Below are 16,236 nucleotides of genomic sequence, written 5' to 3'. Positions count from 1 at the left end.
ATTATATTTGATATTACAGATCCCTCACGATGATATACTGGAGCGTTTTATTTTCCACACCCACTCACTCTCTCTCTTCCACTATCGAAACACACACATACTCCCACAACCTCTCTGTTCATTTTCTCTCATGTTTATGTACACTTTCAATGTATTTCTGCATATTTTTACATAGTTTCACTCACTTTCAAACATTTTTTTGTATTTTTACGTATTTCTGTGTATTTTTTGGTTTTCTACATTTTTGTGTATCTGTAGTTTTTTTGCTTATTGTTATGCATCCTTTTCACGTCTTGTCTCTTGTCCAGATCCTCTCACAACCATCAGGACCTATTTTGCCCATTTCCGTGTTATTCCCATTTCCTTTACATCATTCCTGCTATAATGGACCCCTGCTCCATCCTTCTGCACCAGTTCAGAAAAGCATCCCTTCCCCTGGCTAAGCCCCAGTCCCACATCCTGTATTTTTTAAATATTGCCTAAACCATAGACTCCTCCCAAATGATGTAACCATAAAAATTTCTGTCCCTGGATGCCACCCTCCTTTCACAATGATGTACACATTTACATATTTCACCAGACTCCTGGGCCCTCACAAACACATTTCCACGGTACTGGCATCCCAGAATCACCTCTGCCCTCTCCACAAGATACTACTACTGTGCAATCCCTGCTTCATACATCCTTGAAACTGAATCCCTTGCTCTCCAACATTGGGAGGAGCAGTCCAGACACCACCGGTATAAGTTATCCAACCTGCTGGCACCCTACTGTTGCCTTGGGACACCACTTTCCAACCACTATCCTACCCACAGTCTTCCTCCTTATCCTCCCTTTGGTAAATGGATTGTCTGACCACGATGCACAACTGATTAACTTACAAAACCTAACAGGGTGTACACTTCAGAAACCGTTAAGTAAAAGTGTGAGGGTGCTCAAACCGGTATCTATAGATCACTTCGGAGAAAGTTTAGGAAATGTAAACTGGGAAGATGTATATAATGAGCCAAACGCTAATGATAAATGCAGCATATTTCTTGATAAATTTATATCCCTTTTTGAACATTGTTTTCCAAAGAAAATTACTAAATGTAGCACCACAAACGTTTCAAAGAAATCTTGGATTACTACAGGTATTACAGTGTCTTCAGAAAGAAGAGAAAAAAAACTGTATGAGGCAGCAAGAACTAGTAAAGATCCAGAAGTAGTTTTACACTATAAAAATTATTATAACATATTGAGAAAAGTTGTAAGGAAATCAAGAAATATGTATGTTAGAGAAGAAATTAACAACTACAGCAATAAAATCAAATCAATGTGGAATGTTGTTAGAAGGGAGACAGGAAAAGTAACCACTGGGGTAGGTAGTATTAGTGTTAAAGAGAATGAGACCATCTTAACCAACAGTACTCAGGCAGCCAATGTATTTAACAATCACTTCTTAAGTGTAGGAGAAAAAATTGGTCAGAATAGTTCAAAAGAAAAAGCCAGGCAGTACATGGAAGAGTCAGTTTTGAAAAATTTTAGTCAGATTAAGTTTCATCTAACCTCCTCTTGTGAAATAAGGAAAATTATTAAATCTTTGAAAAATAACTGTTCTGTTGGAGTAGACGACATCTCTAACAAGTTACTAAAAGAATGTGGAGCAATTACAGCTTATGTTTTGAGTCACATATGTAATACATCACTGACTCAGGGTATTTTTCTGGATGGGTTAAAATATGCCATTGTCAGGCCCCTCTTCAAGAAGGGGGAAACCACAGATGTCAATAATTCAATAATTACTGGCCAGTATCCTTGCTTACAGAATTTTCAAAAATCTTTGAGAAAGTAATGTACTCAAGAGTGGTTAGCCATCTCGACAGTAATGGGATACTTAGTAAATCATTGCTCGGATTCCAGAAATGCTGTTCCACTAAGACAGCAATATACAATTTCATGTCCACATCATACAGTCTTTAAATAGTAAAATGTCACCAGTAGGAATGTTCTGTGACTTATCCGAAGCATTTGATTGTGTGGACCATGACATTATGTTAGATGAGTGGTTTAAGACATATCTACACAACAGGGAGCAAAAAGTCTCTTTATTTGCTTCAAGTGATGCAAAAGATTTTGCCACTCCATCTAACTGGGGTGAAATTGCATTAGGTTTTCCACAAGGTTCGATCATGTGTCCCCTCCTGTTCTTGATATATGTGAATGACCTCCCTTCTTATGTGAAACAAGATGCTGAACTGATGCTCTTTGGTGATGATACAAGCATAATTATTAATCCAGTAAAAGAAAGTCTGATAGAAAGTGATACAAATAGGGGTCTTTGGAAAAGTTATTAATTGGTTTTCTGTGAATGTGCTTGCTCTGAACTTTGAAAAAACACAGTACATCCAATTTTCTGCTGCAAAAAGTTTAATTCCTTCAATAAACATAACACATAAAAAAAAGTCAGTAGCCAGGGTAGAGCATATTAAATTTTTGGGTGTACATATAGATGAGAATCTTAATTTTAAAATTCATATTTTGGATCTCCTAAAGCGACTAGGTTCAGCAACTTTTGAAATCAGAATAATTGCCAATTTTGAGGATGTATAATTTATTATGCTAACATACTTTGCATACTTCCACTCTCTGATGTCATACAGAATAATATTCTGGGCAACTCAACACTTAGGCAAAAGGTATTCACTGCTCAAAAGAAAATAGTGAGAATAATGTGTGGGGTTCATAGTCGCACATCTTGTAGGCATTTGTTTAAAAGGTTAGGAATTCTTACAACTGGTTCACAGTACATTTACTCAGCAACAAAATTTTTTCTCACAACATGGACTCCTCTAACTATCCTGGTCACAACCTATGGTAACATACTGTCCACCACCCACAACTAGCAGTTTACACCCACTCTGTCCTGTCATCTCCTCCTCATTCCCTTCTCCTTCACACTTCACATTCCACCCTCTGCCAATGCACCCATCTATCTTTCCCTGCTTCTCTCCATTTTTGCTCTTTTTCCCCAGCTCCCTGCCTCACAACCTGACACTGCACTTGTTGGCTTGTAGTCCCTGTAAACTCTGCCAAACAGTGCTCTTCTGTTCCCCAACCAGTACATTGCTCTCTCTTCCCCTTTCCTTTCTCTTCCCCTTTCCTTTCTCTTCCCTTTCCCCACCCCATCCGGACTGCTGCTGCCATACCATGTAATAGGTGTCTTCTGGCCAAAACAGCTGGCATTGGCAGTCAGGTGTGCATCAAGTGTGTTTACTTGTATGAATGGGTGGTGTTTGTTTCTCTTTTTCTGAAGAAGGCTATGGCCAAAAGCGTATATGTAAGTGTCTTTTAATTGTGCCTGTCTGAAACTTAGTCTATTATCTATATGGTAAGTAGCAAAGTATTGTTTCCTATGCAGTATTTAATGGATGACACATAGTGAATCAGTATCATTAGTCACTTCTTTCTGTCACATAATTCATGTGTGAATGGTGCAAGGGCAGACAGTGAGATTTGCGAATATGTGTCACGTTACTGTCATTGCTATTTTGTGAAATCAGAGATGACATATATTTATTAACTCCTCTCAGAATTTCAAGAATAATCCTTTTTCCTGTTGTATCATTATATATCTTTATTTTAGTGCCTCTCTCTGGGGTTAATTGAGCATATCATCCACCTAGATTGTCACCTAAAGATATAGCCTCTACCAATCATAGTCAGAAATTATGTCATGCATATATGATGTACTACTAACATATTAGTTTTTGTTATTATATATAAGTCTGTCCTCAATGTTCAATTTTTTCAGGTTTATTTATGTTGAAACCGCTTTCTTATGGAAGTGGTGGCTGGATCATGATGAAGTTAAGCAACAGCAACTGATAGATCTTATCAACTCTGGGCAGTTGGAGATTGTTGGTGGGGCTTGGAGCATGAATGATGAAGCAGCTACACACTATCAGTCAATAATAGATCAGTTTACATGGGGTTTGAGGTAAGTGTATCCATTTAGTTCTTTCACTCAACAAGACAATTTCTATTTTGCATTTAATTACCAGAACTATTTTTACATCCAAAAACTATTTATTATTTACTCTGTCAGGATTTTTCTGCTTCCATCATTTTACAGTTATCAAGTTCTACATTTTATCATTTTCCTGGACATATCTTCAATTCCAGTCATATCCAATTAAGTCTCTTATAGTCTTTCTGAATGTTAAAAATGAGATTCATAGGCACTAGAGGACCAAGCAAATTTATAAAGTTTATCTAAATGTGAGGTGTCCATATTATTTTACACCAGAGACCTAAGAGATGTAGCATACATGTTGCGTGATTCTGTAACATATTCAAAAGGAAACATGCATAGGTAATTAAACAGAATATGATTCTAATCCTTTACTTCAAGCTATAGGCAAAATACCTGTTACAGTTTTGTCCAGAGAGCTACTCTCATCTTTCCTGAGGTCTTCCAGTGTCATTTATGTCATTGCTCATGTATTAGCTTAAGATGCTCATGTATTAGCTTAAGAAGTATATTCTCATTCTGTTTGTTGGTTCATATTTCCACTTATTCCTAAATCAGTTATGCAGTAAAAAATTGTCTTACTTCTAGTGCTGATCTCCAGGGTTTAGCCTAGTTTCATCTCCTTCCAAACAGAGAAAAATTTCTCATTGTTGTTTGATGAAAATATGATTGCATTCTGTTCAGTTTAGAGATTTATTTCAGTGTTACTCATAGTGTTTCTGGTAAGTAAGAAAGATTAAAGTTTACATCCTATCAATAACCAGGTCACTACAGGTGCAGCATAAGTTTGGTTTGGATGAAGATGAGGAAGAAAATTAGCTATGTTCTTTTGCAAAGGAAGCACCTTAGGATTTGTCTTAAACAGTTTAGGAGAGTCATAGAAGCCTTGAAATGTGCATGGCTACTCGTCTTGAATACAAATCCAGTGAATTAACCACAGTGCCACATTGCTCATAAGCTAATCAGTTTGGAGGAAAGAAAGTAATAGTTTACTGTATCTGATTCTCTATAGAGACCATAACAATTCCAAACACACAGTCTATTGCTTAGGCACTACCTTAATTTTGTGAACAATATCGATGCAGATGACCTACTGGAAATAAGTAACTGAACCGAATAAATATTAGATAAGATGATTTGTATTTGTTCACAAAATATGACTGATGTCACAGTGGTGAATATGACTTTTTTCATGACATATTCACATTATGTACCTACCTAGTACTATTATAAAATAATTTAATGAAAAACTAAATTTTACCTAATGTCCATATCTATACTGTTTTGCCACTTTTGGACCAGGTACTTAAATTTAGTGATGCAATCTGATGCAGGGCTTAGCTTATCCCCTGGTAAATTGTTCAGCTCCTTTACTCCACTGCTAACATAACAGTATTTAGCTACATTTCTTAAAACAAAGAAACTGCACAATCTTTTATTGTAGACATGACCACTTTTGGAAAACACTGAGTTCCACCATCTGGTGTAAACTGCAATAATGAAAATGTTGTATTACAAGACAATGTGAGGGGAACCTCAAGTTTGAAATGTCAGATAAGGAACTTTGCAGCTAAAACTTCTAGAAAGAATTAATATAAATTAAAAATGTGCACAGGACGTTACTTACAAAAAAAAATCACTTAACCATCTGAGGTTGGCCTCACCCTTAAGTCATTATGGAACAAAATTTCTGTGTTGAAAGGATAAAAGGGGAATTAGAAAACTCTGAAAACATCCTACTGCACATCTGAGTGTCTGTTGGTAGAGCTGACATGTTCATCCACAAGTTTGAGTGCTCAATGGTATGTGCCCACAGGGATCCATCCCACAGCCAAGCCCAGCCCAGCCAAGATCTCACACCTTTAGACTGCTATCTATTAGACCCAATGAAGGATGTACTGATTTATTGATTTAGATTTATTGATCCATTTTCATCTACAGCTGCACAATGTGCAAGAGATATTTGGATTTTTATGTTAATATTGTATTCCCCCCCCCATGAACCATGGACCTTGCCGTTGGTGGGGAGGCTTGCGTGCATCAGCGATACAGATGGCCGTACCGTAGGTACGACCACAACGGAGGGGTATCTGTTGAGAGGCCAGACAAACGTGTGGTTCCTAAAGAGGGGCAGCAGCCTTTTCAGTAGTTGCAAGGGCAACAGTCTGGATGATTGACTGATCTGGCCTTGTAACAATAACCAAAACGGCACTGCTGTGCTGGTACTGCGAACGGCTGTAATTTTTCCTGAGGGCATGCAGCTTTACTGTATGATTAAATGATGATGGCGTCCTCTTGGGTAAAATATTCCGGAGGTAAAATAGTCCCACATTCGGATCTCCGGGCGGGGACTACTCAAGAGGATGTCGTTATCAGAAGAAAGAAAACTGGCGTCCTACGGATCGGAGCGTGGAATGTCAGATCCCTTAATCGGGCAGGTAGGTTAGAAAATTTAAAAAGGGAAATGGATAGGTTAAAGTTAGATATAGTGGGAATTAGTGAAGTTCAGTGGCAGGAGGAACAAAACTTCTGGTCAGGTGACTACAGGGTTATAAACACAAAGTCAAATAGGGGTAATGCAGGAGTAGGTTTAATAATGAATAGGAAAATAGGAATGCTGGTAAGCTACTACAAACAGCATAGTGAACGCATTATTGTGGCCAAGATAGACACGAAGCCCACACTTACTACAGTAGTACAAGTTTATATGCCAACTAGCTCTGAAGATGACGAAGAAATTGAAGAAATGTATGATGATATAAAAGAAATTATTCAGATAGTGAAGGGAGACGAAAATTTAATAGTCATGGGTGACTGGAATTCGAGTGTAGGAAAAGGGAGAGAAGGAAACGTAGTAGGTGAATATGGATTGGGGCTAAGAAATGAAAGAGGAAGCCGCCTGGTAGAATTTTGCACAGAGCACAACTTAATTATAGCTAACACTTGGTTTAAGAATCATGATAGAATGTTGTATACATGGAAGAACCCTGGAGATACTAAAAGGTATCAGATAGATTATATAATGGTAAGACAGAGATTTAGGAACCAGCTTTTAAATTGTAAGACATTTCCAGGGGCAGATGTGGACTCTGACCACAATCTATTGGTTATGACCTGTAGATTGAAACTGAAGAAACTGCAAAAAGGTGGGAATTTAAGGAGATGGGACCTGGATAAACTGAAAGAACCAGAGGTTGTACAGAGTTTTAGGGAGAGCATAAGGGAACAATTGACAGGAATGGGGGAAAGAAATACAGTAGAAGAAGAATGGGTAGCTTTGAGGGATGAAGTAGTGAAGGCAGCAGAGGATCAAGTAGGTAAAAAGACCAGGGCTCTTAGAAATCCTTGGGTAACAGAAGAAATATTGAATTTAATTGATGAAAGGAGAAGATATAAAAATGCAGTTAATGAAGCAGGCAAAAAGGAATACAAACGTCTCAAAAATGAGATCGACAGGAAGTGCAAAATGGCTAAGCAGGGATGGCTAGAGGACAAATGTAAGGATGTAGAGGCTTATCTCACTAGGGGTAAGATAGATACTGCCTACAGGAAAATTAAAGAGACCTTTGGAGATAAGAGAACCACTTGTATGAACATCAAGAGCTCAGATGGAAACCCAGTTCTAAGCAAAGAAGGGAAAGCAGAAATGTGGAAGGAGTATATAGAGGGTCTATACAAGGGCGATGTACTTGAGGACAATATTATGGAAATGGAAGAGGATGCAGATGAAGATGAAATGGGAGATATGATACTGCGTGAAGAGTTTGACAGAGCACTGAAAGACCTGAGTCGAAACAAGGCCCCCGGAGTAGATAACATTCCATTGGAACTACTGACGGCCTTGGGAGAGCCAGTCCTGACAAAATTCTACCATCTGGTGAGCAACATGTATGAAACAGGTGAAATACCCTCAGACTTCAAGAAGAATATAATAATTCCAATCCCAAAGAAAGCAGGTGTTGACAGATGTGAAAATTACCGAACAATCAGTTTAATAAGCCACAGCTGCAAAATACTAACACGAATTCTTTACAGACGGATGGGAAAACTAGTAGAAGCCGACCTCGGGGAAGATCAGTTTGGATTCCGTAGAAATACTGGAACACGTGAGGCAATACTGACCTTACGACTTATCTTAAAAGAAAGATTAAGGAAAGGCAAACCTACATTTCTAGCATTTGTAGACTTAGAGAAAGCTTTTGACAATGTTGACTGGAATACTCTCTTTCAAATTCTAAAGGTGGCAGGGGTAAAATACAGGGAGCGAAAGGCTATTTACAATTTGTACAGAAACCAGATGGCAGTTACAAGAGTCGAGGGACATGAAAGGGAAGCAGTGGTTGGGAAGGGAGTAAGACAGGGTTGTAGCCTGTAGGTTGTATGGAAGTGAAACATGGAAGGTAAATAGTTTGGACAAGAAGAGAATAGGAGCTTTTGAAATGTGGTGCTACAGAATAATGCTGAAGATTAGATGGTTAGATCACATAACTAATGAGGAAGTATTGAATAGGATTGGGGAGAAGAGAAGTTTGTGGCACAACTTGACCAGAAGAAGGGATCGGTTGGTAGGACATGTTCTGAGGCATCAAGGGATCACCAATTTAGCATTGGAGGGCAGTGTGGAGGGTAAAAATCATAGAGGGAGACCAAGAGATGAATACACTAAGCAGATTCAGAAGGATGTAGGTTGCAGTAGGTACTGGGAGATGAAGAAGCTTGCACAGGATAGAGTAGCATGGAGAGCTGCATCAAACCAGTCTCAGGACTGAAGGCCACCACAACAACAACATGTTAATATTAACAGTTTTACATATAATATACCTTTGTACATAACAACACACATTAACATATCAATTAATGATGAATACTTAAATAAATGTTGTTACACTATATACAGAGAGATAAAGTACAAATGTTGTTCTGAATGAGACTACATTGGGTTAACATTGAAAAATTTAGTTTTGTAGGTATTCATGTACTGTGTAAAAGCAGTGATCAACCAAGTACAACTTCAATTTAGATTTGAAGTGACCATTATTTTGTATGTGTTTAATGGTATCTGGTAAGGCGTTGTATAGTTTGATACTAGTGAGGAGGAAGTTGGGGTCGGTTACACCAAACAATACTCCCATTTTGCAGTAGTTCATTTATTCACCTAAACACATCAAAGGCTTACAAAGAACTGACATGGTGGAAGAGAGCAAAGATAATCTTAGCGTAGCGTCCAAAGACGATGCTCAGAGTCTAGAGACAAAAGTCTATCAATGCTGGTGTCGACCTCATACGGAGTACAATTGAGTGCCCGGGGGATGGGGGGGGGGGGGGGGGGTACTAAGGCTTCGGCAGGGGTGGTCTGTGTGGGAGCCGGACCACGGTCAGCTCGACAGCGTCATTTGGAAGCTGCGTAGGTAGATGCGTGAGGGAAGGTTCAGCCACAAAACCTGGAAGTCATTGAAGCTCGCCAAGCATCGTACTGGGAGTGTTGGTCGTGCAGCGACAGGTAAGCCGGCGATTTGCAGGTGGAACAGAGCGACAATGACAATATCTCCAATGGGCGTGGTAAACGCATGAAGCACATCCAGGTCGACATCGGGCAAGAGTGGAACACATTTTACCAGGTGGCAGGGAATGTCGGTGGTTGTGTCATGAGGACCGGATGAAGGGAAACACACGACGAACAGTGTATCATTGCATAGTATTATAGAGATGTCATGGATTATGGCCGGGGGAACAGGCACAAACACATCGAATGAGGGCACGTTCAAGATTGGAGGGGGTTATGAGAAACCTCGACATGGCAAGGCAGGCGATGGAGGAGAGGTCAAAGGGCCCCTACAGCAAGGGCTTGATTGTAGGTAAGTTTGATGTGGGGAGTATGGGGTCACTTGACGAAGTGCGTGAAACCGGAGTAGGGGGCGAGGTCAGAGGAGAGCTCGATGATTGGAGCTGGAAGTCACTCGATTGAGTGTGTAAGTCCAACCTGTAGGGAGTGGTCGCAGTGTCATGAGCCACGACAGTGAGTGGCGTGGTCGTGGCCTGAACGGGGGTAGAAGAAGGCTCGACATGAGCAGGCTTAAGTCTGTTGAGAGAGACTGTGACAGCTGAATCTTTCATCTGGATGTCATAGGTGTTGGCTGAGCGCCGGAGAACTCGGTATGGGCCGGTATATGGAGATCGGAGGGGAGCACAGACAATGTCATCTCAGAGCATGACGTACTCGCAATTGTCCAGAGATTTTGGGACTTGAACCTTAGGGCGGGAATGGCTGGTGGGTGGAGGGATGTGGAGGTTGATGAAGTGGCATCTGACATGGTCCACGAAGGAAGGTAAGTCAGACTGAGGGAGAGAAGCAGAAGGGCTCACGAGTTCGGCAGGGAGAACAATGTTCTGGCCGCATACGAACTCAGTTACTGTGCCTTTGAGGTCTTCCTTATAGATCGCACGAACGCCGAGTAGCACATGCACCAGGACCCATCTTCCTTGGGTGTCATATGAATGGGCGTAGACCAGCTACTGGCAGAGGGTTCAATGACGCCAGAACTTAGTAGTTCAGAAATCTGCTTTTTAAGGTCGGAGAGGCGCTCAGGACAAAGTCGACGTGGTTTACTGGAGATCGGGGGACCTGGCGTGAGGCGAAGCTTGTGGAACGTGCCATTGGTGATGACGGAAATGTTTCCGGCGGTGCGGGAGGTGGTTTGTTTACAATGTGTGGCGGGTGGGGCGGGCGAGGCGTGGTCGTGGTGTTCAGAGCCATTCAGCGGATCTGACGGGAGCCGAGGCAGCAAAGTGTCCCAGGAGTCAATGCGACAAGATGGCCACTGGCCCAAAGCAGTCTCACCGAGGTCAGGTGAGCTCGGTAGAGCTTGTGAGCCGATAGTGAGTCCATTGTCTGGGGGCGCGGCCTGTGGCAGCACGGTCACTGGCAAAGCACTAGGCGTGAGTGTACTGTTTGTGTTGTCAGTGGCGGTCGCACGGTGGCGCGCAGGAGCCGAAGTTGCATTGTTTGAGGTGCAGCCCGCGAGGGGAGGGGTAGGAGCTGTCATTTTGGGAACACGTGATGCTCATCATGCGTGCACACTCGTGTCTGGCCGAGTGTCAAACGCTGCTGTGTTAGTGGGGTGTGGCCCTGTGGAACTCACAGTACACGTTATGGCAGACTTGATAGCACAGTTGCGAGGGGTAACGTGAGGTATGCACATAGGGGCTCCATTGCTGGGATTGCAAGCAGATTCGGTGCACTTGCTGACCTTGCTTTGTCATTGCTGTAGTGTCTGTAATTCCTTTGCTGCATCGGAAAGCTGGAGCTGTGTTTCATGGAGCCGGAGGGAGAGCTCAAAGTTTTCCTTGTGTAGGCGAGCGACGTGTTAAGGCACTTATGCGTGGTTTCTTGTAACGTCATCAACAGAGACAAACATGTACGTATGAGATGAGACCGATGTGTTGTGGGGGGGGGGGGGGGGGGGGGGGTTTGTTTGACGGAGCACGGAGCATAGTGGAAGGGAGTCTGGGATGGATGGTGAAACACAGTGTTTCGCACTAGGTCCAGTGAAAGTTTGTAGTGTCGCAAGAAGTCAATGCCTAGTATAGGTTCGTCAATTTCACACACTAAAAAAGTCCACTCGAGTTTGCAGTTTGCAGAGAGTGAGACGATGTGTGAAGTTGAACCTGAGCATTGTAGTTTAGCTGAAGTCACAGCTTGCAGTGAAGTATGATGAGGGCAGATGTTCAACGACGCTAAGGACGTGGGCAGGCAGTAGTGAAACATCGGCACCTCTGTCCACTAGGAAAAGGTATCCCAACGAAATGTCTTTAATGTAAAGTCATCCACAATTATCCGGTCATTCCCAGACAGAATGGAGCACTGGGGGGTGCCTGTCATGTTGTGCACAGGAGGTGGCATCCGAACCTATCTGCGATTGGCATTTGGGAAGTAGCAGGATGGTCTGCAGATCCGTGCCGCCTCACCAAACAGTGTGTGGAAGTAACAGTACGGATAGTGCAGTTGCATTTCCTGTGGAACGTTCGTTGCTAGTGGTGGTGGCCGAGGTTCGGTGGCCATAGCTGGTTTGGTTGCAGGAGGGGGCGTGACCGCGGGAAGAGCTGGTGACGTCCCAGTTGCTTGTTTACTGCTTCCTGGAGTGGAATGTTTGGGACAGTACAGCCCCAGCCACAGGGCAATGAGCCTGAACCGGAGACTTGTCAGGTAGGCAGTGGCTGGCGAAATAGAGCAGTGATGCATCGTGTAGCTTGTTAGCAATTGTCATTCTTTGCTCGACAGGTTCAGGAGACCTTTGAGCCAGATTAAAGCGGATGTGAGGAGATAGTTTATGTGACCAGATGGTGAGGAGAGCTGTGTCAGAGAATAGATTGGCACTGACCAGGGCACGTAGCCATCTCCAGAGCTGGGAAGGTTTGTTGTTTCCTAGTTGCTCAACGTGGAGCACTTGCTGTCTCAGTTGAGCGTGCAAACCGACGTAGAACTGTCTCTTTGGCTAGAGTGTACCAGGTAGATGAGTCTGGGGCGTCGACCAGGTCAGAAATCGAGTCCTACTGGTCGTGCAGGTGGGTGATGAGGCACAGAAACCTAGTTGACTTCTCGAGTTTGTAATGGTCGAACACTTTTGAACCAGGTCGTAGCTCTGTCGGCATTAAACAGTGGCAGCATCAGTAAGTGTTGTAGAATGTTCGGAAGAACAGGTTGAGTTGAATTCATTGGGGCACTGCCTGATGTGAGCTGTTGCTGCTGCAATATTCCAGGAGAGTGTGCCTGCAGGAGATGTTGCTATGTGGGCTGGTTGGGTGGCAGCGTGAAGGTGACACGTTGTGGTAGAGCGCGATCCGTCGCAACACGGAAGGCTGACATGGGTGAGACACCGTAATGTGTTGATTGTGGTTGTGGAAGCTCAACACATTGCGGGTGTGTTTGGATTGACACGTCGCGGAAGACTGACACGGATGAGGCACCGAGATGTGCCAAAAATGGTAGCGGAAGCTCGACTGGAGCCAGCGCATCGGCGACAGGTGAGAAAAAGTTCAAAGTTTGAGAACACGTGTTAGCCCTCGGAAAGCTCGATGTATGATCAGAGCCGGGGCCACCTGTGTTGCAGGGAGGCTGCAGAGGTGCAGGCTGTCCAGAAGCACAGTGTGGGAAATGACTTCGAACATGGGATGGAATGTGTGATAGTTCACTGTTCGTAGTCGCTCCACTCAAAATGGTGTGTGGATAAGGTGAATGTTGTGGCACAAAACACTGAGGCATAGCAGTGGGACAGAGGTGGAGGTCAGGCACAGATAACAAGTTATTGTTCCTGTTGCAGGCCGAGGTATTGAAGTAGGAAGGCATGTGCTGATGTGGAACCCAGGCAGGTGCGGGCATGGTCAGATGCTGAGGAGGTTGATTTGTGAACGAAGCAGTTCCGGCCACATGACAGGTATCCGTGTGGTACTGCACGGATTGCGGCATGGCAAATCGTTGTCCTGGTGGTGGTAGGTTGTCCGACAAAGCATTTGCAGAAATCAGTATTGGTCCCACACTGCGCGGAGATCCGTAAGAGCTAACTGCACAGTCGACAAGGGAGGGCACATGTGGTGGGAACAAAAGCATTTGATAACCCGAGTCATGCACACTCCTATCCTCACTTATTGTCGCAGGTTCGAAAACGTCCAGCGAAATCAGCGTAATCGTCGAGTGAGAGGCATCATGTTGCAGTCCGCAACACGATGCTTGTTGATCACAAAATCTGGCGTTAGGCGTTGGGCCAAAGTCATTGTTCGAATGCTGTGTCGATGTAATACACGCGAAAATAACCGACACGGAGGTCGCAGACACAGTAAAATGGTGGAAATGGAAGGCGTTACAACTCGGGGTCACCAGTGAGGAGGAAGTTGGGGTCGGTTACACCAAACAACACTCCCATTTTGCAGTAGTTCATTTATTCACCTAAACACATCAAAGGCTTACAAAGAACTGACATGGTAGAAGAGAGCAAAGATAATCTTAGTTTAGCATCCACAGACGATGCTCGGAGTCTAGAGACAAATGTCTATCGATGTTGGTGTCATCCTCATCGGCGCCACACTAGGATGGATAAGGCCGTTTTGAAATAATTTTTTGTTGGCGCTTTGAACGTGTCTTCCAATTTTTGTCTTGTACCATAGCTGTGTATTGTGTGATTTTGAGTGATGAGTGGTCCTTTTGTATGCAAGTTTTGCTTTAAATACATTATATTTTCAAGTATATGTATGGAAGAAAGTGGCAGGGTCTTCCTTTTTTGAAGCAATGGTCTACATGATTTGAGATTATCTACCCCTTCCATTATTCTTATTTTTTTTTTTTTTATGGGGTCTCCAGAATTTCCCCAGAACATAATCCCATACCAGAGGTGAGAGTGTACAACTGCATAATATACACACTGAAGGGTGTTGTAGCTAGTACAGTTTTTTAATGTATGTAACGCAAAACAAGAAGTACTTAAATTTTTGTTCATTTGCTCAATATGTGCTTTCAATTTCAAGTTGTATTGTAGATGAAGTCCAAGAAATTTGGTACAGGCTGTTTTGGCAATTGTCTGTCCTTGTAGCTCTAGATTAGTTGATTTCAGATTTTTTGTTTGTGCTGTGAGTATATCCATAGCTACAGTTTTTTCAGTGTTTATTATTAAGTCATTGTCATCAAAGTAACATGTTAGCCTGTCAGTGGCTTCTTTTATATTTTTTACAAGAGTTTCTTCTGAGTTTCCTGTAATTAGAACACTCGTATCATCTGCAAATTGAAATACTTTACTGCTGTCATTGCTTATGTTTAGATCATTTACATAAAGTAAGAACAGAACAGGACCCATTACGGATCCTTGTGGCACTCCATATTTAACAGTCAGTAGGTTGGAATTATATTTTCTAATGACATTGTCCCTTTCTTGATCTATTTCCACATATTGTTCGCTGTTCTTAAGATAAGAGCTGAGCCAGTTGTTAGCTGTTCCCCTGATGCCAAGATTTTCTAGCTTGTGTACTCCACCCAGTGAAGAACATACTCCATGGGAAGCAGTATGTGGATGGTGGGGCAGCAAGGCATTGACTCTGCCATTGACCAGTAGGGTGGTACGTTGCAGACATTCGAGCCCTCCCAGTGTCAGGCCGTTTTCATTGCATTGAATGAAGATTATGTTAAAAAATAGGAGTTTGTGGCCAAAAGAGTGGGGAATAATATGGTATATTGGAATACTGGATAAAACCTACCTCCTTTTAGAAAAAAAAATGTTGCATTACTTTTTAAATACATCTCATATTTAACAGATAGCATACAAGGGGCAAACCCTAGGGACAGTATATATCACCCGATGCCAGGAGGGGACCTCAAAGCCAATCTAAGATGGACTGCAGTCCAAAAAAATAGACAAGTAGCAGAAGAACAGAGAGGAGAAGTAGGTACTGTGAGGTTGCAGGCTGGGAGCAGAGTATGTAAAGCCTCTTCAGTTCACATTCTGCTTACATCTCATGGCACCACTTTTAACATTTCTCCCATGTGTCTTATTGACTGCCACAGACACACCAAAGCATGGCCTGTCAGACACTGTAACTGAAATTCACAACATCTAGCCTGAAATAGATGCCCATTCTGGCTTGTAGGCCATAGGAAATTATACCGAGTACAGATGATAGTTGGTAAGAACTTGTCAATAAATTACTCCTGTTAACACTCCAACTGCATGGTGCCTGTACAACCCTCCCCTCTTCCATGGAAGCAACAATTGCACTTGAGCATGGGGGGGGGGGGGGGGGTAAGTAGTGGCAGACACTGAGCTACATTTCAAAGTAATTGTGAGGGAGCTTACTGACAGGGGTTACAAATACTTAAAACCTTTGAGATGATATTTATATTAGGTGTCACAAAAATTTTGCTTTATATTTCACATGACTGAATTATCACCCCTGAGGTGACAAACTTATAGTTGTATGGTGTGTGTGGGTCACAGAGCTCCATTGCAGAGGGGCTAGAGTGTTGAAGCAGTGTTTCTCGCATCTGTTTGATATCGTAAATGATCACTAGCTGACAGGTGTTACGAGATGCATTGGAGGCATTACCTCATTTGTTGAGGTAACAATACACCTGTCTCAACAATGTTTCAACTTTTATCAGAAAACACAGGTCACTCAAAATATCTTTAGTAAAGTAATGGCGTGAAAGTAATTAGTCGGAGAGTAATGCCCATTCTTATTACAAA

General features: G+C 42.5%; 1 protein-coding gene across 1 annotated transcript in view; it reads left to right on the top strand.

The window, feature by feature from the left end:
• Positions 1-16,236, top strand: part of LOC126095157 (lysosomal alpha-mannosidase-like) — a 229,223-nt gene that overhangs the window by 33,092 nt on the left and 179,895 nt on the right. Inside the window, exon 4 of the mRNA XM_049909883.1 lies at positions 3,794-3,979. Coding sequence (XP_049765840.1) covers positions 3,794-3,979 — 186 coding nt within the window. The remainder of the gene's footprint in view (positions 1-3,793; positions 3,980-16,236) is intronic.

The sequence above is a fragment of the Schistocerca cancellata genome, chromosome 1, assembly GCF_023864275.1.
Source record: "Schistocerca cancellata isolate TAMUIC-IGC-003103 chromosome 1, iqSchCanc2.1, whole genome shotgun sequence".
In the NCBI taxonomy this organism is placed as follows: domain Eukaryota; kingdom Metazoa; phylum Arthropoda; class Insecta; order Orthoptera; family Acrididae; genus Schistocerca; species Schistocerca cancellata.
The sequence above is the reverse complement of the archived record's forward strand: the minus strand, read 5'-3'. Positions and strand labels throughout refer to the sequence as shown.